Here is a 27,193-nt window from a genome sequence, read left to right on the forward strand (position 1 = left end):
GAATAATGTAACAGTATATTGGGCTGGTAACACTACCTGCGCAGGTGAAGCGGCTCTCTGTGCCAGATGCATAATTTATCTCTGCGTATTCGGTAACTCCTGCACTGCTATGTGGGCTGTTTTTAAAGAAGCGCATTAGTAGACGTTTCTATCGCATGTAGATTTGCATGATATGAATAGGTTTCTTTTGTGCTTAAAGGAAACTACTATGTTTTGCAAGATAATGAATAGAAACGTAATGGCAACGAAATAGGGAACTTTCAGATATTAATCACTGAAAAATCTAGGTGCTAGGTTTAGAGTTGTCTCTAATACAACATCTAAGCAAAGGGAGCACAGATCAATTATAATTTAGAGCTATCAAAAAAACTTGTAAAACTGACATTTTTCTCAGTCGGTGACATTTAACCCTTCCAAATCCTGATTAGCATATGCTGATTAGGATTCAGATTTGGTTCAGTATTCGGCTGAATCCCTTGCGGTGGATATGGGGGTTCGGCCGAACCCGAAAAACTGGATTTGGTGTATCGATATTACAGAGTAATAAACATATTATTTCTATATATTGTACATATATACTATATTTAGGGAACGTACATAGAGGATATTATTGGGATTACTAAATTGATCTTTGTTTTTTGTCTGCATAGAAAGAATCAGCATTCAAAATGTGGCAGTTTATCTGCTCATGTTTCCCCAGCTTATGCAGGGTAAAGACTTCATATTTGCTTTACTGTAATTTTACACATACCGTATATACTCGAGTATAAGCCGATCCGAATATAAGCCGAGGTACCTAATTTTACCTAAAAAAACTGGAAAAACGTATTGACTCGAGTATAAGCCTAAAATGTATTAGAGTCAGTAGACATTTTTCTTGCACCAAAAATGCACTGGAGTCAATGGGCTCTTTTTGATGCACAATAGGCACTTTTACACATTTCAGCAGTTCAGACCTGACATGGAACATATGAGCTATTTATATATTAAACAACTGCAGTAAGTAACACATTCCTTATGCTTTTTAGTCAGTAGAAAAGTCCATTGGGACAGAAATGTACTTGAGTTATTTATTGTTATTGTGCCTAAAGTACTAAGTTATGAGCCCTTTGTCATGTACTAAGTTGGGAGCCCTTTTTAGTCAGTAGAAAAGCCCATTGGGACAGAAGTGTACTTGAGTTATTTATTGTTACTGTGCCTAAAGTACTAAGTTGGGAGCCCTTTTTAGTCAGTAGAAAAGCCCATTGGGACAGAAGTGTACTTGAGTTATTTATTGTTACTGTGCCTAAAGTACTAAGTTGGGAGCCCTTTTTAGTCAGTAGAAAAGCCCATTGGGACAGAAGTGTACTTGAGTTATTTATTGTTACTGTGCCTAAAGTACTAAGTTTGGAGCCCTTTGTCATGGTGAAAAATGCTAGCTATGTTAATAACAGCATTGAGGTACATTATTTATATGTAAGCCTTAGTTACTTCTTATAAAGTGAAAACATTGATTTAGATCTGTAAACATGATTTTTATGGTGTTGTGTATGAAAATGCCAATATTGATTTATCATTCAGGCAAATCCGTTGCTCCAGCATGCACTTACTTCACTTCGCGCCGCCCCCGTGCGTCACCCGAACAAGCACTCACGGTGCGGCGCACCATGCCGCACACCCCCCCCGTGCGTCACCCAAACATGTACTCACAGGAGCACCGCTCGCGACTGACGTGCGACGCACGCGCTGGCTGGGGGGGGGCTGGATCGACGCACGGGGGAGGGGTAGGCGCGGCGCGATGTGAGTGCATGCTTGGGCAACGGATTCGCCGGTAGTACAGGTAATTGAGGACTGGAGTATAAGCCGAGGATTCCTTTTTTAGCACATTTTGAGTGCTGAAAAACTTGGCTTATACTCGAGTATATACGGTAATATTTTGTGAAAAAATTTAATGGAGGGAACCCTGACAAGTCTGGATGGTTCCCACAAAACAGAGGGGGAAGACATAAGAAAAACTGTTACAGTGGAATCCCCATTTTACTTTTTCCCAGGCACCGCGACATATGTGTAAAATTCAGGGACACTTAAAATTCAAAAAGAAAATAACGTAGTAAAAGTGGGGTTGCACTGTATTTATTTTGTAAAACTATATCTGTGCCTTTCACACCACACTTGATGAGGCAGAATGAGTACATATGTGGTGTCCAAGTTGCCAATAGAACCCATAACGTTGTTTGCAGATAATGTGCTTTTGGCACTGACTAGCAAATCACTACTACAGGTTTAAAAGATACTGCCTCCTGGCCTAACTGCCTCCTGGCCATCTCTAACTGGATGAACCAACACCACCTTAAACTCAACCTAACAAAAACTGAAGTAATGATCTTTCCGCCTGAGCCTGGTCCTACCCCCCCCCCTTTTCTATCTCTATTGATGGCACCCTCATCAACCCCGTTGATTCGGCGCGTTGTTTGGGGGTGATCTTTGACTCCAGTCTCTCCTTTTCTAACCACATTAACTCCACTGTCAAAACCTGTCACTTTTTCTTACACAATATTGCCAAAATTCGTCCCTTTCTTTCTACTGCAACAGCTAGGCTGCTCATGCATGCTCTCATCCTGTCCCGACTGGATTACTGCAACTGCAACATTGGGTACTAAATACTACAGGGTGTGGCACCCTCTGCAAGTAAAGCTGTTCATTCATTCATGGGCCAATATTCTCTGGCAGTTCTTGTGTAGAGTTCACAAAAGCTGCATTGAGAAGACATTGGCGTATATGTAAAATGTTCATTTATGTTAAAAAAAAGTTTGAATGACAAATTCACAATCATGTAAACTCTAGGATTTCTTACACCACACTATGGCAAAGCAAAATGTAAGAGTAACACAATTTCACCAATGTAACGCCACCTTTCTGAATGGGGAGCAATTACATTCCAAATTAAGTCTTACTTCATGCTTTATTAATTCCTATAGATGGAGTCTGTATGACAGCTCCCCCACCTGTATCTGGGGTAGGCTAAACCAACAGGGTTTACAAAGATGGAGCAAAGAAAAAACGGAGCAAGACGTTTTGTGCATATACCATTTGTGTATGCTTTGGCATTCAATGTGGAGTACTTTTGGAATTTGTATTCTGGTGTTATTAACAATGTTTTCCTTTATTAACAATGTGAATTTCAGAAAGGTTGGGTTAAACTGGTGGAAACAAGGGTACCAGAGCTGGGCCAAGGAGCTTTGGCACCAAAGGCAAACTCAGCAATCTGTGCCCCTAGGTACAACTGAATACAGGGGGAGTGTATGTAGCATGGGAGGCACAGGGGAACAGTTGGGAATGCAATGAACACAGTATAGACATTTTATGAACCTGTGTGGCACTATTATTAATAGTTAATAGGATCTGCACAATAAACAAGCTGTACACCCCCAATTAAACCTTTCTGGAATTAAGCCCCTTCCTTTTCCCAAATTGGTTGTGCCCTAGACAGGTGTCTCTGCTTCCTACTCCTTGTTTCAGCCTTAAACATTCTTCCAATTCCTTTTTGGCTCTATCTAACGTTTTACTCTGCTTTAAGCCTAATTTAACAACCACCCACCCATCTTTATATATCTACAGGTCTTGCTGGAAATTCCCCTGAAAATATATGACCTGCCAATTAGTGATGTGTGGGTTGGCCTTTTGCACCTGACCCTAACACGCTCACTCCTTAACCAAATCCTACCACTGTGCTGTCATCATTTATATGCATGTGTCTGAACCACCCATCTCTGATGTCACCAGAGGCGGCAGGGCAGGCAGGCATATGCTGTATAAATAAGCAGATAGCAGGCAGCCACTGTGTGCTGTAAAGTTTTTGGGGTGGACCATGGTGGAGTTCGGCCCGACATACACTAAAGAGGCACTGAGCTGTCCCGAACCTGCCAGACCTGTGGGTTTCATGTTGGCGCACACATAACGATCCAAAAAATATGGAGCACCAAAAAATCTATAATATAAAAAGTCACTGTTTATTTAGTCATTTTAAAACCAAAAGTGTATGTATAATAATGGTGCTTCCGAGGAAGTGGCCATGAAATGTGTTAAGCTTATGGTCCGCTATTATACATACACTTTTTGCCTCTATGACCCCTGGACCAGGTCTAACAGTAAAGCACTTATCTCTCACCCCTGCGGGCATACAGGTACGTACAGAGTTAATGAATGAGTCTGATCCAACCCATATCACCTGTAGGATATCTGACATATGCATTTTATTTAAATATACTTAATTAGACAAAAACATTGATGTAAATTAAATGCCGGCATCTGGTAACTTCCCTGATTTGGCTTCTGGTTGACCCCCATCTTTTGTGCTTGAATGTTTGTTTTAGCTTATTTTAGCCTATTCTTCCAGGCAGATTGATTTGAGGTGTTTCAGATGGTGCTTCTGCAACTTGGCATTATATTAGTGCCACAGATTCTCTATTGGATGAGATCAGGACTTTGTTTAGGCCGTTTGTTTGTTTTTTTTGCTAATGTAGGGATCCCCAGATTTGGGCCCCTTCAGCGGTTTCCCATTTAGACAGGCACAGAGGGTGGCCCTGTGGAAATTAGACACCTAAGGTGGTCCTGTGGGTTTATGTGTTAGAGGGAGTTTCCCTGCAGTTCAGGCAGCAACCACTGGGTGGTGTGTTGGAATATAAAAGGGGATGACTCCCATGTTCAGCAGGTTTTAGTCCTGGGACCTCCCTCTGTGAAGAGTTGTACAACAGGCTGGAGTTTTAGTCAGTAGACTGTAATAGATCACTCTAGGAGTGACAGGCAGGATAGTAAGAACGTGCAGAGATAGTCCCACCAGGAGTGAGGGGGGTGAGAGGTGTTAATCCATCGCTGGAGTTCAGGGCATGTAGTGTCTAGTTAGGTGGAGCAAGTGGCCACAAGGGAGAATCAAGGGGTGCTCAGGCGTGAGTACCGGGGTGAGTCCTTGTGGAGGGTCAGCCTGGCGTAAGTACCGGGGAGCGCCCTAAGAGAGGGTCTGCTGGCGAGAGTACTGGGGGGAGCCCTAAGAGAGGGTCTGCTGGTGAGAGTACCGGGGGGAGCTCCTAGATAGGATCACCTGGCAGGAGTTCCGTGGGTAGCCCAGAGAGAGAGAGAGAGGTTCTCTAAGAGGGAAGTAAAGGAGAAGTGTACCCTGAATTGTGTGTGTAACATATCCTGGAAGACCTGCCCTCACTCAATAAAGCAAGTTCATCTGGTTCATCATCACAGCCGGTGTCTTGTCTCTTCCTATAAAGAGGATCCTCAACTGCCTGGTAAGCAGCTACCCCAAGGGAGGGGCAAGGTACCAGGAGTTGCAGGGAGTCCCTGTCCAAGGAGGACAGTGCAGAGTTTCCCAGGGAGGGGAGTTATAGTTCTACCTATACCTACCCTGGGTGGAGGCACGCCCGTAATACTATACCTGTTCCCCCATAGTAAGCGGGGACACAGGGCTCCTGTAGCGCCAAGAGCATACAATTTGATGGTACAAGTAGCAGCACCGTATAAAGTGGGCTACACTAATATGGTTTAGTCCAACTGAAAGCTTTTAGCTTTAGACTGAAACAAGTACTTTTCCGTGTATTTTACACCCTCCATTCTTCTGCTTCCAAAAAACAAATGGCTGCTATAGGAAAGTGCCATGTCACATTGAGATGTTGGAAGCGTCCCTTCTGCCATGGCGCCTCAGGCAGAACTATTTTCCATCACTACAAACTCTCAGAGCAATTTTTTAAACTGGAAATTTCTCTCTTTTAATGTAGGGAGCTCAACTGTGCTCTTCTGGTCCCAGTTGAAGGTGTACATAGGTAGAGCGGCATCAGGCAGGGTTGTATTTTAAACCACTAATAGAATTAAAGGACAAGGCGAGTGTAAATGGTAGAGGGGTGGTATTTTTGTAGGTCCAGGTCTTTTGTAGAGATCCAGGTCTTTGAATTGTTCATTGAAAAATGCTTTTGATGTTCTCTGCCCTGAACACAGTGCTTATTTGAGAGGTTCAGGCGCTAGAACTAGACAGAGCACATTGCAGATGGTGGGGGTGTAATACATGCACATTGGCACCCAGGGCCTCCTAGAATTTTAAGGCTCATCAAATACCAGCATGGTGCCAGTGTCAGGATAGAGAACACTGCAAGTTCCAAGGAACAGGAGAGAAGATTGGATCACATGGGGGTGAGGTGCAAGATACCAGCGCCACACCATTTACTCTTACCTTGCCCTTTTATTAGCAGAGGAAATAAGACAAGAAAGCTCAGCAAAATAAAGAAAACATTTTCATAGCAGTTTTACAATATGCTCTTTTATAAAAACTGGGTATATTTAGTAATAGAACAATGTCCAGCACTACTAGAGTGACAAATGAAGTAGAAATTTTTTCAGGTGATAGCCCCCATTTTATTAAAATATTTCAGTATTTTGTCTGTGGGAGTGTCGGACTGAATAGCCAAACCACATGACCACGTCATGCATCAGATGTTTGTGCGAGTATGTATGGGAACTATTGCACAGTGCAGCTACTATAATAAGTACAACTGACACCCAAAGTTGCGGCTGGAAAGCATGAAAGGCATGTGGTGGGTTAGTGCTGAGGTCATTGTATGAGATGACAGAATAAAAAGTTGAACTGAAAATGTAATGGAAATTGTCATTCAGGGGGTTGTGTCCCACGTGTTATGGTTTTGTATTGCATTGCAGCTTTTTTTTTTAATATCTTATTCATATTTTGACCAGAGCTAACTAACTCATTCCACATTAATATACAGGCTTGGACTGGGGGTGTGCGGGTCCCCCGGCTGGTGTGTGTATGCTGGACTGACAAGGCAACCAATGTTGCAAAAGCCCTGGTTGTCTCGTCAATCAGGTAGGACAGAAAATTTTAATTGGGCGCCGTTGAAGGCACCTGAGCAAAACCAAACGTTTAGGGCTGAATCGTTGGACAGGGGTTGAATTCCTATTGTTTCTACCTCCATATCTGACAATTCAGACCTGAACATTAGTGGAGGGTGGGAACGAGATGTAAATTGTCCTTAGTTGTAGGCACCTATTTTAACTTAGCTGGGTAGGCAGGTGTTGAAGCGCCGTGGGTGTTGATGGTGTGGGAGAGAGGAAGAGGGTATGGTTTGGTAAAGGCTGCGTGGTGGTCCTAAATGATGTTGGTGGGTGGTGTGGTGCGTCGTTCAAACCAGCACAGGTATAGTTAATCCCGCATTTACATCTATCCTCCCCCCCCCGCTCTCCCAAAACCAGGCACCGAGTGCTAATGTGGACACCTCAATGTGTCACCGAGCCGTACCCCTTACTTTTAACTATTCAACATTTTTTAATGGTTAATTAAAGGATAAGTTTTAACTTGGTCTGAGTATACGAACTAATACAGCCGTGGGTGGTGCAGCGTTTTGATCTTCTTTCTTCCTTAATTGCATTGATGTTTTGGATCATGCACACCCACATGCACTCATGTTTTGTTTAAGTGTTGGTGCCCCATTTCTATCTTCAATTTGGCCATCATCTCAAATCCCAACCATGAATATAAATATAAAGCAGGTCTTTCAATTGCAGGTATAGCAGCCTCTTTTCTATCAGATTTTGGAATCTTGTAGGGATTTGCTTCCATTCAGCCACAAGAGCAGTAGCTTGGGCACTGAGCCTGATCTCCAGCTGAAGGACACTGGGAAGGAATAGTTATGGACTTAATAAGTCAGTATCATGGTACTACATACATATTGCTGTTACAAATGCATAATGATGGTCATTGTTCTCTATTCCAGGAAAAATAGTGAATATCTGGACCCGAAAATAAAAGGGACATATTTATCAAACCTTGACCCATAAAGATTAGATATGTCCCACTGTCTTTTATTAGTGCAGTCTTCATTCATTTGCGAGAGCCTCAGCTTGCAGGTTTTTACGTTTTGGTTTCCTCCTTTGACTTAAAGGGGTTGTTCTTGTTTAAATTAACTTTTAGTATGATGTAAATAATGATGTTCTGACAAAACTTTAAATATGTTTTTAATTATTATTTGTTGTTTTCAATTATTAAGCTTTTTGTTCAGCAGCTCTCCAGTTTGGAATTTCAGAAGCTATCTGGTTGCTTTGATGGCTTACCTTTGTGTAGGTTTAAATGGTATCAGTACTGAGATTAACTGCCCCCCCCCTGCATGGTTATCACCTCAGATTCAGGCTGTAATTCCCCTGTATTGTTTAAATATGTATTCCCCTGTACTGTTCACACCTTTTAAACTCTGCATTGTTCACCCCCTGCATTGTTCACACCTCAGGCTCAGACTGTAATCACCCACATTGTTCACCTCTTTACACTTCACCTTGTAGGAACAGTGCCAGCATTGTGTCACTGTATGTACTGTGTATGGCACATACAGGCAGCATAGGGGCAGCATAGGGCAGGCAGAGTATGGAACACACAGGCAGCATAGGGCAGGCAGAGTATGGCACACACAGGCAACATAGGGCAGGCAGAGTATGGCACACACAGGCAGCATAGGGCAGGCAGAGTATGGCACACCCAGGCAGCATAGGGCAGGCAGAGTATGGCACACACGGCAACATAGGGCAGACAGAGTATGGCACACACAGGCAGAGTATGGCACACACAGGCAACATAGGGCAGGCAGAATATGGCACACACAGGCAGCATAGGGCAGGCAGAGTATGGCACACACAGGCAGCATAGGACAGGCAGAGTATGGCACACCCAGGCAGCATAGGGCAGGCAGAGTATGGCACACACAGGCAACATAGGGCAGGCAGAGTATGGCACACAAACAGGCAGCATAGGGCAGGCAGAGCATGGCACACACAGGCAGCATAGGACAGGCAGAATAGGGCACAGCCAGGCAGCATAGGGCAGGCAGAGTATGGAACTCACAGGCAGCATAGGGCAGGCAAGGTACTGCCTGTGTGTGCCATACTCTGCCTGCCCTATGCTGCCTGTGGGAGGTGAATCTGGCAGGGGTTTGTTCTGGGAGTTTTTTAGCAGTTGGAAATAGCCATTAAATGGCCCCTAAGGTGTGTAATTATAGGCTGGGGGTTGCTGTGCTATCCACGGGAGAGGAGGAGGCATATGAATTTAAGGGTGTGTCTTAATGTGACATAATATAATTCTTTCACATATGAATGATGGTTGATATCCCCACAGTGAGCACCAAGCATTTGGGTTTTTGCTGCACTACCACCATTAATATGGGTATGGTCTTGTGATAATAAGTGGGTGCGTTTAAAAAAGGGGAATGGTCAAAATTGGCTTCCATTAGCGGCCCTCCACTATGTATGCAAGAGAAATTCCAGCCCTCGCCACCACAGTAGTTGGACAGCACTGATGTAGAGAAATCTGATACAGTCTGCAACTGATCTTAATTTTCTATTATATGCCTTTTTAATTACTTAGCTTTTTGTTCAGCAGATCTCCAGTTTGGAATTTCAGCCGCTATCTAATTGGTAGGGTCCAAATAACCTTGGCAACCAGGGACTGAACTGAATAAGGGATTGGCAGATAAATATAAAAGGGCCTAAATAGAAAGATAAGTAATAAAAAGTAAAAATAACTATACAATTGAAGCCTCACAGAGCAATAGTTTTTTGGCTTCCGGGGTCAGTGACAACCATTTAAAAACTGCAAAGAGTCACAAGCAAAAGCCAAATAATTAAAAAAAGAAGACCAATTGAAAAGTTGCTATATAGCATACTTAAAGTTAACCTGAAGGTGAACCACCCCTTTAATGTTACTAAATGGCTGTTCCATTTCACATACATAAACAATACACAGATAAATAAGGCTCACAGTGACCTAAGCCAACGCTGTATATTATACTGAGCATTTCCAGAAAACCAGTGGAACCTATCAGTTGTAGGGTCCCTGTTGCCCAGTGCACAGTGCCACTAGCAGTCCATTCCAGGCCATATATGAAATAAAACGGGTGCCGACAGCTTGTAGAAATAATACTGCTTGTATTTTATATAAAAAATGTTGTTTAAAGTAAATTCTAAAGGCATTTGGGAATCTATACACAAAAGCACCAGAAAGTATTGGAATAATGATCAAAACAAAACAAAAAAATCAGTGCAAAAAGTTAAAATTAAAATAAAAATATTGTACTCATTCGAATGCTGCATTTCCTGCAATTTCAAGATTGCAAAATGCACAATGGGAGTCTGATATCCAGCCTGAGCACTTCAGCCTCTGAACTACAACTCCCAGCATCCCTGATGTAGTCCAACACCTGCGGGTGCCGAGGATGTACATCAGTGGTTTAGTACAATAGATAAGGTGGGCTTTCATAAAACACATGATAATACTATTACAAAATTGTCTGTTGTAAATACTTCTTTTCAAACTGATGCAAGTTTCTCATCCATGATCATTTTCACTATGAAAACGAAAACGAATTAACAGGATGGTTTAAATATGCAAGCCACAATGAGTCATTATCATATTCCATTCTCTTGTTTATAGTAAATAAAGCACTGCTTAGAATAATATTTATAATAATAATAATAATAATATGAATAGCAATCCTCTTGGGGATCAGACAATATGTAGCTAATATGTGCTTTTTTCCGTTGATTTGCCCAACCTGTGAGTCATGGTTTGACAGTATTAAAAAAGCCATTCTCTAGAGTCAAGAAATGCCTAAGGCACATGAATGCAGAAATCAGATTATCTTCTTCTTCATCCCTGAATGAGTTAATACCACTTGTGTTGACGCACACTGAAGAGATCCACGATGCTGACTTGAGACAGGACAGGGTTTGGCAATAAGTAAGATGACTGCTAGGATAAGGAAAAGTCACTGCTGTTTGCAGCCTTCCTTCTTGTCTTTGGGTTTGCTGCGCCCTAGTTTCTCCGCCTGGCGCTTGGTCGGAGGTATAAACACTGGCTCTGCGCCACCATCATCCATGAAGTCGTAGAAACCATCAACTGGGACAGGGTTGGCCTGCGCCGATAATGGGAACTCTGCATTAAAACAATAAAAATGGTCACAGGATGGAATGGAAAGCATGTACAGAGAGTGGCAATAAGAAACACTTAGTATTGACAACACAGGGCATACACTGGGGCTGTTCCAAAGGCAGCACACACGGATACCAATTTAACACTTAATGCCCTATTACATGTATTCGAAGCACCTGGCCCTATGCTTCATGGATGCCCAACTGAAAGATTTAGATCTGGATCCCTACAGTCCTACTCCAGAAGCACATCAGGGAATATGTAGCCAATCACAGCTCTGCCTTCACACAGGCAAATATACTGCAGTTCCCTGTAAGATCTTCCTAGTGCACGATTGGCTGGCATCCTTCAATGCAAAGTGCCACTGGCAGTCAGCCTGGGAAAGGTGCTGAGGATGTGGAATGGCAGACTCCAACTGACTAAAGTTACATTCATCTATATTGTGAAGTGTATGTGCAATGCAAACTGTTTTTTGACACTACAGGACCAAGTGCAGAAAGGGTGCATAGTGCAAAAAGCAGTTACAAATTGCCGCATTCTTCCACACTTGCCTCCTGCCCTGCACCTTGCTTAATGGCTGTAGGTCTCTGCCCCATGAATACAGCACTGCCTATGTACTGCCACTCTACACTGTGGGATTTTCCATATAAAGAGAAAGAGGTTATACAAGGCAATCTAATAATGTTGTATAATTATATATGAGGAAACTACAATAAAGAGCCTCAAGATCACATCAGTGCACAATAGCATGACTTGCGAATGGAAACAAGGTGCTTCCCAGAAGGAGATGATGAGTTACTGGTGATATAAATATAGTGTATGAGGAAGCATTTGGCTTACAAAATTGGTCCCTACAAAACTGACAGTAAAGACAGCAGAATTGTCTTAGGGTATAGTGGGACATTGGGTTCTGCCTCATGGACGCTTCCAATGGATTTATGGAAAAAGATCTACCCAATGGGTAGGGGGTCCTTATTTAGTTTTTGCTGTAGGGTTTTAATAGCCCCTCAGCCTCAGAGGGGGCCTTTTTTAAAAAAACAGCCCTTAGTACAAATTACATTATTATACTCTGTCTGGAAAGGTGAGCGAGACATGTAAGGAACAAACCCCAGAGAGACAGGCTCTTGCAGTTTGTTGCAACATGATATTCATACAGCCTTTAGTTACACAATTCATGTAATAATCACATCATAGTAAGAAACATTTAATTATTATAGTTATTATACACTAAGGGATAACTGTAACATATGCTTATATGGTTTTGCCTTAGAACTGTCAGCCTTGAATCTGGAGGGGGTGAGACTCTGTGACTTATTATATCTTATATCCTGTATTTTATAAAAGGGGGTCATTATCCACTATATTAAGAACTAAACAAGGACATCAAAATGATCCATTAGAGTACTAATACAGGGCAAAATCAAACTGCCAGATAAACTACAAAAAAAAATTAGGTTTGCATTTGCACACTGCAAAATGAACAGCCGCAGGTCTATGGGGGTTCCCTTGTCAAAGGCCTTTGTTCCAAAACATGGGGATTTTCTCATTTGTCCAGCATGTATGCTTTTCTTATTGTAACTCTGCTTGCACAGAGGGATACTGTGGTATGTATATTGTCATCTGTTGACAATTACTGTTATTGCACACTGGCATCTTTTGATTTATAAATGCTTTTCTGCAAGACAGTGTCCCTTTTTGTTTATGGGTGCGCATTTAGCCACATTAATTTTCTCAGTAATTTAACAGCTCTCAGTGAAGTTGGCTCAGATTGAAAGTGTAGTGGAAATAATTTCTGGCAGGACAATAAATCATTTTAGTGCAGATAAAATTGGCTTGGAAATGTGCAGAATGTAATATATATACTGTACATAGATATCTATACATAAATATATATAGTTTTTTTTCTGCAAATTGGCCAAGATTATCTGTTCACTGAGCTGGTGGAGTTTATTCTCTTGGGCCTATGAACTCGATTATCATTATATGAAGAGAGTTTGCAACAACTACACTACTTATTGTTGCAGGACGGTGCACTTTAGCACACATAAAAGACATAAAGTTGTACCGAAATACATTTTTAACAATAATGTCAGGGATCATGATGGCATCTCACTAAAGTCAATTCCTTAGTCAATTTCTTGGCGTTATTACCTTGCGAACATTCTGTAAAAACATCATTAGTCAATTCTCTTTTTGATTTGAACGTCGGATCAAGTTCTTCGGCAATATTCCTCGGTGATCTGAGCCTGCAAAACGGAAAAAATGAGCAAATGACTAGTTGGTGCTTTAAAAACTGACGATTCATTCCGAAAAGGTAAAAACTCTGCTTTCCCATCCCCTTCTAAGCCATCAGTATATGTATCTAGGACAGCAGTCACCCCAAATCTAACATTAAGGTGGCCATGCACGGGCAGATTTAATCTGGCGAGTTGGCCCCTTCAGATCAATTTGGCAGTTTATCTGCTTGTGTATGAGGCCCTCTGACAGACCTACCCGACTGATATCTTGCTGATAATTGCCCAGATGTTGACTGGCCAGGTTTGCTTTTCCTGTCAGAGTGAGGACCACATTGGCTTGTTGATGTGGTCCTCGCCCCGACGGCCTGTAACCCCGTTATTGTGATTGGATCAGCCTGTTCCTGTCCACCTTAGGGCATACTGGGGAAAGATTTTTAAATGTATGGCTACAGGTTTGCAATGTTTGCACCAGATCTACTAACTCATAGCAGGCAAATGAATTCGTATAGGTTACTAGAACCAAAGCAACTTTGAACATGTTATTATATTACTCTCTTATAATCAAACTTCAGAATTAATTAGCGTGAGGCCTACAGAATAACATGACTGTGTCAGAAATAATGGTGTCTACAATAAGAACTAGTTAAGAGAAAACTACAAGCCCGTCAAAAGAGTAGGATTGAAATGATTAGCCTTTAAAAGTTGAACTAAACCCTAAAATAAATATGGATAGAAATGTTGTATTTTGTATATTGAATTTACTACACCAGTCTATAAGTTCAGCAGCCCTATAACAATAATGATCCAGGCTTTCACAGTTGTGCAAAGGAGCTCACCAAACTGGATTTTGTTAGAAGTGTCAGTAACACTGCACATGCTCAGTGTGCTCTAACCAGCTATTAAGGAGCAAAGCTTAGGGGTTGTCACTGATAATCAAGGAAAAAATTAGGTTTATATTTAATTATTAAATTAGGTCATATAAGCTGACTTATTAAATTCTGATGTAAATCACAAATCTGAGCTGTAATGCAGGGCCGGAACTAGGGGTAGGCAGGAGAGGCTCCTGCCTGGCGCCCCCCAGTCGTTGCGCCCTAGTCTGCGATCTGTTTCGCGTTGCTTCTTATCGCACATCGCCGCCGCCACCCCCCCTCCCCGCGTGTTCCATCTGCGCATGCGCGCCAAAATACACGGGAGGGGGGATGCGTGATGCAGGTGCGAGGTGGTCGACCGGGTTGCCTAGGGCGCCCGGTCGGCTCGGCCCGCCCCTGCTGTAATGAGAATCTAAATTAATTACTCAGATTTTTATGTGAATTTTGTATTTTATATATACAGTATATAGTGTGTGTTGGTCCCTAAGCTCAGTAAGTGACAGCAGCACAGAGCATGTGCAGGGAATCAGCAGAAAAGAAGATGGGGAGCTACTCCACTGCTAAATGTCTGTGGGTCCCTTGGGCAGGTAGAGAGGGCCAAAAAAATGCACAGGACTTCTAGACTAGGTCTTTGTTAAGCTTTAGTTCTTTAAACAGATTTTACTGTCGCAGCCTGGATACTGTAGCCCTAAGAACCATGCATCAAAAGCCATTCTAGAATCTTCCCAACTTTGTTTTTATATAAAACCCTTTCCTTGTGATTGTAACATGTACATGCTTAATCTGTGTAAAAGCTGCTGTACCTATTTGTCCCCTACAGTAATCTTCATACACAATGTACACTGTTTGCAGCCTAATACTGCTAGGCTGTAGTTGCCCTTTAAGTTTTACTTTGCAAAAGCTGAAGACATTGGCAAAATGAAAAGAACCGACCCTGAAATGTGGGTGCACAGACTCATTTGCATTATTTGCCAAACCCCTATCTAATGAGAGCATTCATGATATGATTATTTGGCAGTCAAATTTAAGAAAAATGTATGTGCCGATATTATGCAAGATTTCCACTGGGGCTCAGTACTTGCTGCTAGCACACAGAGCCCACAATGTGTGGGCACAAGAGCAACGGTATTTTTAGAAGTGTATTTTGCTAAAAAGATAACCACTAGTTTGCACTAAGGAACATTTGAAAGGTCTGGCAGCCTGATATTACATCTTGTGATGCATTTATATAAAAATGTGAAGGATTTCTTACCCAGTTACTGAACTATAGTCCCCAACATCCCAGATAACACAACAGCAGCTGAGGGAGGTCAGGGGGACAATCAGTCACCAGGATTTTATGTCATCATCAGGTTTATAGCATTACAGGGATCTAGGGGCTACAGGAGTACATCGGACCCTAGGAAAGAGGTTTAGGGAGTGCTCAATAAGATTTTGCGGTTGGATTTCCAGTGACCAATTGAGATTATTTTGCCAGTTTGAGGCGCAAGTAAAACAACCAGCACTGTGCACTTAATTGGCCCTTATGCTTGTGTAGAATTAAAGGGGCCAGCATCATTATGTAGCCATTAAATGAGCATTCTGAAAGTTAGGATGAAAATACACAGGGTATTCATCACATCGACTAATCGGCGCACCACAAACAATTAGTCCTGTTGACTTGTATATTAATATATGGCAGCTAAATCACTGCGATAAGTCCCTGGAACTAATCGCCTCCCATGTCTTCAACCTTAAAGTTCAGCAACAAGAGGAAACCTGGAGAGTTTACAGATTAAAGAGGGAACCTGCAAGAATTCCTGTATTACTTTCAGCTAAAATGATGGTAAAGTAAAAGATACCAAAGGACTTGTATGCCAGTGATGTTCTGAAGTACATACTCCAGTAAAATGATGCAACTGCACATAAAGCATTTCTGGCTGCATGGTTTTCAGGGCCGGGGAACCATTTGTCCTGAGAAAGCTACAATAAGACAAATTGTGGTACATACATTTATTAACACAGGTGCTATTGTGCTTCAGTGTAGTAACTGATAAAATGAGTATTCAATTAATAATTAGATTTGATTATGTTTGACTGGTTTCCATGACTTACTGCGCTGGTAAAACAAGTGCCTTTATATAGAAACTATGTCTTATGAAGGCTGATACTTATAAATTTCCACAGAAAAACTAACCCATACTTCTAGCCAGCCTACACTTAGCCCCAGCTTCCTGTCCTCTGGTAAGATCAATGCATAGCTATAATAAGCACCACCACAAAGACCAGACAGGAAACAAAGATTATAAATGTACAGGAATATCTAGAAGATTCACCAAATGTTGGCCAAACTACTTAGGCCTTGGCTTCTCCTGTGGGCATCAGTATAATGTATCTATATACATATATACATACCCCATGTAACTGGTTATATCTCAAGTGGACTGAATGGTTTGGATCTGATCCCTGAAATTTGAATGGCATACACTGTTAAAGTGATACTGACAGCCAATTAAATTTTTTTTACACCTGCTGTTGTGTTTTAATTTGTATCAGCTTTAAATTCCTTATAAACTAAATCTGCAAAGTTTGTTCGCTTCATAATTATGGTAGCACGAATTACAGACCCACGCAGCAGCCATGTTTGTTCCCCTCTTCCGGGTTTTAATTTAAATGCCTCCCAAGTGAATAAATATGCCCAATCACAAACCTGCAACGCCCCTTCTGCTTTTAGCCGGTGTATGACAAGCTCAGCTCTGTTGTCTATGTGTAATGGGGAGGGGGAGGGAGAGCCCTTAGAAGCAAGCAGGCACGGGAAATCTTTGTGCGAAGAGCAGAAGGGGGGCAGCCCTTTGAAGCAGGCAGGCAATGGAAAAATCAAGCCTGCCTGCTATCTAGTTCACAATGCAAGGAGTGAGGGAGGGAGGGGGAACTCTTTGAAGCAAACGACAAGCTGAATCCTCCCACTTTATGACGTAGCCCTTTTGACAGATTGAGAAGCTACAGTCGGGTTGCCAGACTGTTGGGTTTAGGATCTTCAGTAGGGTTTATGTAGAGAAACAGGACTTTTAGGAAAAAACAGTCAGCATGACCTATAGGTAGGTTTGGAAGTAGGTTCATATTTTTAAAATAATGTTTTTTAAAAATATTTTTAAAATAATTTCATTTGAAAAGGACCCGGGTAGCATGAGGTTTCACTGGAAATAAAAGAGCTTACTTAGCCTGGTCAGCACATCCTTCTGCTCTTGAACTGTCCATTCTTTCTGGGGTGCGACATTCAGCAGGTGATGACAGGCCCTCTGAATCTAGCCGTCCTTGGCTACAAGAAGGCACTTCATTCTAATGGGATTTAAAAGAACAGATAAAGATTTTTTTAACCTCTCAACCATGTTCCCACAGGGGGAAATAGGTTTGTGGGAGACTCTCAAACTCATGTTTGTATACATCACTTTTACTTTGTCATTTACAAGAATAGACTAACCTGTCATATACTAAAAAAGGAACTCCATTGGTAATATAAGTGAATTATTAACTGTGTGACTTAAAATAGCAGCTAGCAACTGGCTATATGATGGCAGATACATATTATACAGTACTTTTTAAAACTGTATGCCTAGATACAAATGTAGAATTGAGTCTTCCCATCTGCAGACAAACTTGTTCATTGTAGATTGTAAGCAGGGGCCCAACTTACAAAACTTGTTATTGTAATCTATTATTTTCCCTTTATGATCAGCGTGGTGCCTAACAACATATTTTTAGGACTGCCCCACAGGAAAGCACAATTTAGCAGTCCAGCAACATCAAGAACACCAGAAACCTAAGGCCTTTGCGATGACTGGAGAAAGTTTGTCTTCTCTTTCCATATACCCATATATACATATTGTTTTGGCTTTCATGGGTATATACCTTAAGTGCTATGCACCTCCTCTCAGAGTAGCTACAGAGACTGCTGTCATCATCACTTTCTCTTTGTAGGTCCAACTCTTCTGAACGCCTGTGAGCTTTCAGCTCCTGTCTCTGAATGTACTTGGCTATCTCCTAGAATCAAGCAACCAAAGATAAATGGGATAACAACTATGAAGATTATATTTTCTCTGTGGACTGTTTTTGTGCGTTATAAGATAAGAGTCTATTAAAATAATATATATCACTTTTGTCATATAAAGTGTGTATTTATAGTGCATGTAAAAATAAAAACGTACATTTACAGAGGGAAAACCCAGCATGCTTACCTCATCTTGTGCAACCTGAGCAGCCCTAAAGTCTTCATGTTGTTCCTTCAGTTTCATTTTGGCCTATGTAAAATTATATAATTATATCAATGTGCCATTTTATTATATAATACTTTAATTAATGCCATGTTTGGGAACATTAACATGCATTCATTAACATGTTTCAAGGAACTGACACTAAAGTCAGGGTACACTAGAGACCCAAACTCGTACCCCAGTGTTGGTACAGCACAAAGGTATAGCTTACTGCATGCATAAAAAAATCCTCCTCTGCATATGCTTATTTACACATATTGTAGTTGCAACAAGACGTTTATCAGCACTGTCCAGTAATATACAATATAAAATGTTTCTATATACCCAAATAATAATGCATTTCCTACACTTAACTGTAAATCCTAATATGCAGTAAAGAATTTAGGATTTATTTATATTTTGCAGATTACAGTGGCTTGCAAAAGTATTCGGCCCCCTTGAACTTTTCCACATTTTGTCACATTACAGCCACAAACATGAATCAATTTTATTGGAATTCCACGTGAAAGACCAATACAAAGTATACAAATACATACATGATTTCAAACATTTTTTACAAATAAATAACTGCAAAGTGGGGTGTGCGTAATTATTCAGCCCCCTTTAGTCTGAGTGCAGTCAGTTGCCCATAGACATTGCCTGATGAGTGCTAATGACTAAATAGAGTGCACCTCTGTGTAATCTAATGTCAGTACAAATACAGCTGCTCTGTGACGGCCTCAGAGGTTGTCTAAGAGAATATTGGGAGCAACAACACCATGAAGTCCAAAGAAGACACCAGACAGGTCAGGGATAAAGTTATTTAGAAATTTAAAGCAGGCTTAGGCTACAAAAGATTTGCAAAGCCTTGAACATCCCACGAAGCACTGTTCAAGTGATCATTCAGAAATGGAAGGAGTATGGCACAACTGTAAACCTACCAAGACAAGGCGTCCACCTAAACTCACAGGCCGAACAAGGAGAGCGCTGATCAGAAATGCAGCCGAGAGGCCCATGGTGACTCTGGACGAGCTGCAGAGATCTACAGCTCAGGTGGGGGAATCTGCCCATAGGACAACTATTAGTCGGCCTTTATGGAAGAGTGACAAGAAGAAAGCCATTGTTAACAGAAAACCATAAGAAGTCCCGTTTGCAGTTTGCCACAAGCCATGTGGGGGACACAGCAAACATGTGGAAGAAGGTGCTCTGGTCAGATGAGACCAAAATGGAAATTTTTGGCCAAAATGCAAAACGCTATGTGTGGCGGAAAACTAACACTGCACATCACTCTGAACACACCATCCCCACTGTCAAATATGGTGGTGGCAGCATCATGCTCTGGGGGTGCTTCTCTTCAGCAGGGACAGGGAAGCTGGTCAGAGTTGATGGGAAGATGGATGGAGCCAAATACAGGGCAATCTTGGAAGAAAACCTCTTGGAGTCTGCAAAAGACTTGAGACTGGGGCGGAGGTTCACCTTCCAGCAGGACAACGACCCTAAACATAAAGCCAGGGCAACAATGGAATGGTTTAAAACAAAACATATCCATGTGTTAGAATGGCCCAGTCACAGTCCAGATCTAAATCCAAGATCTGAAAACTGCTGTTCACAAATGCTGTCCATCTAATCTGACTGAGCTGGAGCTGTTTTGCAAAGAAGAATGGGCAAGGATTTCAGTCTGTACATGTGCAAAGCTGGTAGAGACATACCCTAGAAGACTGGCAGCTGTAATTGCAGCAAAAGGTGGTCCTACAAAGTATTGACTCAGGGGGCTGAATAATTACGCACACCCCACTTTGCAGTTATTTATTTGTAAAAAATGTTTGGAATCATGTATGATTTTCGTTCCACTTCTCACGTGTACACCACTTTGTATTGGTCTTTCACCTGGAATTCCAATAAAATTGATTCATGTTTGTGGCTGTAATGTGACAAAATGTGGAAAAGTTCAAGGGGGCCGAATACTTTTGCAAGCCACTGTATATGTAATTTACATCAGTCTCTGCCCATAATATACCTATCACATTCAAAATATAAAACAGGAGCCAATTAATCGACCTGTATCTAAGCACTTAGTGGCAATTCATGGAATACCGTCTATGCAACCATACTATGTCCCTCCAAACCTTATTTATATAATTCTGCTTCACACAAGGTAGTACCTATGTTGGAATAGATTTATAGTATCTCTCTGTGTAGGCTTTTGTACTGTTTTAGTTGTTGCACCCTAATGAAATCTGGCCATGGCCTTTCTTGCCTTTGTAATGAGTTCCTAAAGCAATAGGAGGGCTATAGGATATGAAAAGAAAGGTCATGGCCAAACAGCTAAGAATAATGGTAACTAAGAAAGAATTGCATTTAAAGGAGATATACTGGATAAATAGAAAAAAAACCCTTTATTGGACCTTCCTATAGATCCTATCAGTTCTCTGTCTGTGTTTCAAATGAAGGACGGGCGTGTCCTTACAGTCCCTTCCAGAAGCACAGTAGGAGGGAGAGAGCCAATCACAGCCCTGCACACACAAGCAAAGACAGGCTTCAGTTCCCCATCAGGTCAGCCTAGCTGCTGACTGGTTCCTATCCTACAGTGCAGTGTACTGAGAGCCGCCGGCTCCCCTGCACATTCAGAGACTTCAGCCAGCAGGAAGTGGAACAGATGGGCGGGACTAGTGGGGTTTTGGTGGAATTTCTCAATAAATCAGTCCAATTCACAACTTTTTTAAGCACAATACTTCTATATTTAGAGGAGTATAATTCACTGGTACATTTTTAATTTTTATATGCCTCCTTTAAATGGACCAAGTCTGATGCAGGACCCATGTATCACAGAGGTGCTTTGAAGAAACGGTTAAAGCACTTACTATGTCCTTCTCCTCTTCTTCCTGTAATCGCCGAGCCAATTCTTCATCTTGCAGGAGCTGGTCAGAGTTCTGAATGTGCAGCTCTCCCATCTGCCACTCTAATGGTTCTGTATCAAAATCTGGCCTCGCTTCTTCACCTATCAAAGAGTAAGAAAATTAAAGCCTCGTTTGAACAACCTGAAATTTGAGCACCTACAATTTACTATAAAGGCACTATGAATTCCTGCATATATGATTTATGGATAGCCTGCCATTTTTTAAAAACTGCAGAGAACTAATTAATATGAGGTTTATGATTCAAATTTATTGCCCCAGAAGTTAGTGCACCTAATTTCTCTTAAGGGCTGTTGGTTATTGAGACTCTTCATGTGCTATAAAGCTGCTGTGTAGCCCTAGATCACATAATATACCTTCAGGTTTCCAATGGCACAGCCATCTCCTCTAGGTCTCTGGTGTGGGGGACAGCAATACAGCGCACACTTATGGAAACCATAAGATAGGTTAAGCTGCACAAAGGCTCTGGCTTTGGTAGCATAGGGCTGTTGGCCATAATAAGCAGCACAAGAACCAAAACTGATATAAGCAAAGTTAGATAGTGGCTTTAGTTGCTCTTAAGAGATGTCAAGACAGAAGAGGCTCATTTACTGTGGTTACCTTTGTGGCAAAATATGTCATATTGTTCTACCAATACTGCTATTTGCCAACATCCCTGGAAAACTTCTGTGGGCAAATCAGCCTACTCCATCAGTTAAAGTCAAGCATAGCTTATGTAGTTACCCCCGGCTTCAGGGCTGGCTATAGTTACAGCTGTGTAGCCCTGGGGGCAGCCATTCCTGCACCGGTACAGCTGGGGTGTTTGCTACAGAAACCCTACTATAGTTTATATAAATACCCCGCTGTGTAGCCCCGGGGGCAGCCATTCCTGCACCGGTATAGCTGGGGTGTTTGCTACAGAAACCCTACTATAGTTTATATAAATACCCCGCTGTGTAGCCCCGGGGGCAGCCATTCCTGCACTGGTACAGCTGGGGTGTTTGCTACAGAAACCCTACTATAGTTTATATAAGTAAGCTGCTGTGTAGCCATGGGGGCAGCCATTCCTGCACTGGTACAGCTGGGGTGTTTGCTACAGAAACCCTACTATAATTTATATAAGTAAGCTGCTGTGTAGCCACGGGGGAAGCCATTCAAAGGAGAAAAGGCACAGGCACATAGCAGATAACAGATAAAACACTATTGTATTCTACAGAACTTGTCTGTTATCTGCTATGTAACCTGTGCCTTTTCTCCTTTTTTCCAGCTTGAATGGCTGCCCCCGTGGCTACACAGCAGCTTTTTATATAAATTATAATAGTGTTACTGTAGCAAACACACCAGTTTTACCAGTGCAGGGCAACAGTGCATTATATTTTTATTACTTTAAAGCTCTTTCATTTTTTGGTGTTACTGTTCCTTTAAGACTGAAGCTTTAAAACATTTGAAAAACTGCTGTAATTCAGCTGTAATGTTAGCTTAAACTTTAAACATGGCTATGGGATTCTAGGGAAATAATTAGGAGTAGTTCAGTTGTGTTTTAAGTGCCCCTTCCCCTTCCTGGATGTATTAAATACATTAGCATATTAAAAACAGAGGAGTCGGAGTCGTGGAGTCGGAAGTATCAGAAACAGAGGAGTCGGAGAAGGAGAATTTATCTACCGACTCCACAGCCCTGCTTTTTTCACAGCAAAGTACTTATACTTACTAATGAGATTTATATCAACACTCGATCAAATCTCTTAAGAAGAAATTAAAGGTAAAATGTAATTATATTATGAAAGAATCCACTGCAACATTCACACATTTTAGCATTTTTTTTTTTTTAAACATTATGATTTATTTTCTATAGAACCGTAGGAAGCCATGTTGCACACTGCAAGACAGCAGACATTAAACTTCATTGTCCATCTCTGAAGACATTAGCCATGTGTCTATGGCCTGGTTAGGATGGATAATTCATAACTGGGGTACCGGGATAGTGCTCTAAACAATTTGCTGAGTGTTACACGGAACATCAGTACAAACTCACTCACAAATAAATTTCTCCTACATGGTTATACAAATGTTATCGTAGTATTCCTTTTAAATCACTTTTAAATCCACTTTCAAAGAGCAAACTCTATTTACAACATGAGCATAGATTCATGCAGGTGACTATTGCACGTCACCGGATAACTGCAAATAAGTGGTTTATTACATGTCTGATCTATGAGATATATGGCGATAACATTTCCCGCGATAATTTTGGCGATAATTATTTCTGTTAACAAATGTTATTACATAGTTACATATGGTTGAAAAAAGACCAGAGTCCATCAAGGTCAACCCTTCCAAGTAAACCGTAAACCCAGCACACACAACCTATACTTACCAATCTATACCAACACATACATAAAAACATCAATACTAACTGTAGATATTAGTATCACAATAGCCTTGGATACTATGCTTGTTCAAGAACTCATCAACGATCAACGTTTCTGGTACGTTGATCGTTTTTCTGGGAAAAAAGAACACCCCATATCTGCCTTTAATCCCCTCTAATGTATTTGTACAGAGTAATCATGTCCCCTCGCAAGTGCCTCTTTTCCAGAGAAAACAACCCCAACCTCGACAGTCTAACCTCAAAACTTAAATTTTCCATCCCCTTTAACAGTTTAGTTGCAGTCTCCGCACTCTCCTCAGCTCATTAATATACTTCTTAGGGCTGTGGGATGGCATTTCGGGGAGATTGGTTGCCCGCGACAAGGGAGATTTGTCGCGGGCGACTAATCTCCCCCGTGTACCACCTCAAGGTAAGGCCTTACCAGAGACCTATAAAGAGGTAAAATTATGTTTTCATCCCTTGAGTCAATGCCCTTTTTTATACAAAACAGCACTTTATTTGCTTTAGTAGCCACCGGATGACATTGCCAGGAATTAGACAACTTGTTATCTACAAAAACACCTAGATCCTGTAAATGTCCTGTAAAACTACAATGTTTTAGATGTAGTGCTGTCCTAATGTTGTACTGTCTAAAGGAAAATAAGTGTAAGAAACTCCATATAACAAACCTGCACACAAATGCAAGCCTAGAAAGTGAGCATGCCTGTACATATACCATCACTTGGTTATTGATTAGGTACCTGATCTTAAAACTTGACTTGATATCCTAGAGGAAAGGTTATTCAAGGGACGATGGTGATGATGGTGATCTTTAGTTTGATTCCACTGGGAACGTCGACTTCGCTTGTCCCTGACTGAATGTTCAGGACAGTCATCGCTGTCTGAGCTCGAGCGTCTGCACCTCTCAGAGTAATGCTTACAGTGTTTATCCCTGTGCCCCCTTATTTTCTCCTGTTTCCGACTCATTTCCCTATCATGGACATGCTGTGCCTCAGTGCAGCTTGGATGACAAGGGCTTCGTTCCAGTGAATTTTTAGGATGCCTATATGGAACCTGTACTGGTTCTCTACAGCTCGGCTCTTTCCATATATCTGCCGATTTGCCATTTCTAGAAGGGTTAGTGTCATAAAGAACTTGCCCAAAGGACACTCTGTTGAAATTGCTTTTGTGAGCAGAATTTATGCTGCCGAGCGGTTCCTCACACTGTCTCAGGCTATGGTCTTGGTCTGAATTCCACTGTGCTCGTCTGTAATCGGACGCATTAAGCTGATTTTTACTATCACTTTGGAAGAGGTACTCGTCCTCCTCCTCCTCACAGTCCAAAGCTGTCAGGTATTGCGGGTGCTGCAGGCTGTTGTGTTCTTGATTAAACATGCAAACACAAAGCTAAGGTTAGTAAGTGTAACACAGCAAAAAGCAACAGTTTTTAGACAGAAGCAGCTTTACTTCACAGCAAATGGAAATATTGATGATGCTAAACCTACAGCCTTCTGTAAAGAAGTGTGGGAAGTGAAGTTCATGAAAAGTTGCTGACTGGGCATCACTGGCACAGACAGATATACAACTGCGCAACTCCTACAGTGAACAAATGCATTTAAGTGGCATGCATGATATCAGACACGATGAGAAGCTTAAATGGGTCAGTTTGATGCTACATGAGGTGCAATAATGGTATGAGCTTGAATGTTCCTATGTCCAGTTGACCCTGTTTGACCCACCTAGTAGGGGAAGTGACACTAAAATACAAACTACTATGTCATGAATAGTTAAATAGATTTGAGCAAGAGCAAAATGGAGAAGTTAGTGCTCCTTTCCAATTCCTCCTCCCAATTTAGTTAAAGTGACCATACAAGCACAAATCTTGCAATGCAATTTGGCATACTTCACCCTCCATCCTGCAATACTAAGATCATCTACTGTTACTTTATCTGTGAGTGCAGATAGATCCAGAAGTGAAGGGGCTGCTGTCTCTTCTCACTTCTATTCAGAGTGTGTTGGATAACATCAGGTCGTACAGTATGGAAACATACTTCTACTGGTGGTGTTTATGGCAAATGGCCACTGCAAGGCATTTAATCCTTCAGCAAAGTACTTTTCCCACTCCTGCATACTATTATGGATGTATGGTTTTTAAATATATATTAAGCCTCTAAGTCATGGATACAGGCAGTCTCTCTCATACCTCCCATGGACCTGCTTTTCCTGTGCAGCTCCTCCTCCTCGAGTTGTTGCAAGCGCTTGGCTATTTCCTGCAGAACAAGAAATCTTAATATAAACAGAATTCCACAAAGAAAAAAAAAGTTGTCTATATATCAAGTATTTCCATTACTCTTAGAACAAATCCTCAATTCCATAATGCCCTCACACCTTATTGCTCCCTTGTAAAGACCTTCACTTGCACCCTAGTATTGTCTGCCACATAAATATCTTCCAGTGCTTACAATACTCCTTAATTCAAACTTTACTACATTGACAAGGCTGGCACCAAGATATTTCTACCACCCGCCCTCCCCCTTTTTTATTCTCTCTTTTGTAGCTACTGCAGTAATGTCCTCAAGCATGTTATACTAATACACGTACATATTATAATATTTGTAGTAGAATAGCATGCTTGAGGACAGTACTGCAATACCTTCAGTTTGTGCCAAAGTCCCTTCTATGCAGTGATTGATGGACTGCATTCCTGTTAGTGCACATATAGAAGTGGTGGTAGGGGGCAAAATCAGCGGTTTCTCTTTTGGAAAACCATATTCTCCTTTCATAAATTCAAGAGCTGCTGTAATTCTTAATTATTGTATCAGAAAGTGATCTGTGAGAGTCATTCCTATAAAGCTGCATTCTCAAAAATGCACTCTTTGAAATGAAAACCAGTGCTGAGTCATGAAACCTTGGCACCCAAGGCAAGGGCAGCAATCTAAACAGGGCACAGTGCCTACTGACCCCTCTCTGCTGGAAGAAATGTGTCAGTGTATTTTTTTAAATTTACTTTCTGGTATTAATATAGATCAGTGCTTTCCAACTGGCTCCCCTCCCCCCGTCTCGCCCCCCCAGGTCTGGCTGCTGTGACTGCTTACCTTTGTGTAGGCTTTAAATGGTATCAGTACTGAGATTAAAGGTGGCCATACATGTAACAATTATGATCTTTCCTGCGACCATTTGTTCGTTTCTCTATTGACCTTCAGGGCTGACTCAACAGATACGAATGTAGAAACAATAGGAATGCTACCTCCACCTGGCAATTCAGCCCTAAACGCATAATCGGTACGGATATGGCCATCTTAACTGGCCACTGCTTTGTTCACACCTGTAATACCATGTATTGTTCACACCTGTAAGGCATCAGACTATAGGCTCCCACATAGTTTACTTGTTCACACTTCAGACTGTATGTGTCACTCAATGAACTGCAGTACAAACTGTTCATGTTGGAGTGGTCATGATCAGTTACTTACTTAAACATGATAGGTTTCCCTGTCTCCTTCCCTTCTCTGCCTGCCCTGATCTGCCTGTGTGTGCCATACTTTGCCTGCCCTATGCTGCCTGTGTGTGCCATACTCCGCCTGTCCTATACTGCCTGTGTGTGCCATACTCTGCCTGTTCTATGCTGCCTGT

At 41.6% G+C, this 27,193-nt stretch overlaps 1 protein-coding gene across 3 annotated transcripts in view; it reads right to left on the bottom strand.

Moving 5' to 3' along the window:
• Nucleotides 1-9,698: 9,698 nt before the first annotated feature.
• Nucleotides 9,699-27,193, bottom strand: part of LOC100145446 (uncharacterized loc100145446) — a 71,333-nt gene continuing 53,838 nt past the window's right edge. For 2 of the 3 annotated variants that reach the window (XM_012966070.3, XM_012966069.3), the window contains exons 6-13: nt 25,764-25,830; nt 24,322-24,942; nt 21,160-21,296; nt 18,284-18,346; nt 17,958-18,089; nt 17,266-17,387; nt 13,115-13,209; nt 9,699-10,966 (exon numbers count right to left, since the gene is read on the bottom strand). In XM_012966070.3, coding sequence (XP_012821524.1) covers nt 10,800-10,966; nt 13,115-13,209; nt 17,266-17,387; nt 17,958-18,089; nt 18,284-18,346; nt 21,160-21,296; nt 24,322-24,942; nt 25,764-25,830 — 1,404 coding nt within the window. In that variant the 3' untranslated portion in view covers nt 9,699-10,799. The remainder of the gene's footprint in view (nt 10,967-13,114; nt 13,210-17,265; nt 17,388-17,957; nt 18,090-18,283; nt 18,347-21,159; nt 21,297-24,321; nt 24,943-25,763; nt 25,831-27,193) is intronic. The other variant, NM_001126900.1, reaches the window with a different exon arrangement.

Source organism: Xenopus tropicalis, chromosome 7 (genome assembly GCF_000004195.4).
Source record: "Xenopus tropicalis strain Nigerian chromosome 7, UCB_Xtro_10.0, whole genome shotgun sequence".
Classification (NCBI taxonomy): domain Eukaryota; kingdom Metazoa; phylum Chordata; class Amphibia; order Anura; family Pipidae; genus Xenopus; species Xenopus tropicalis.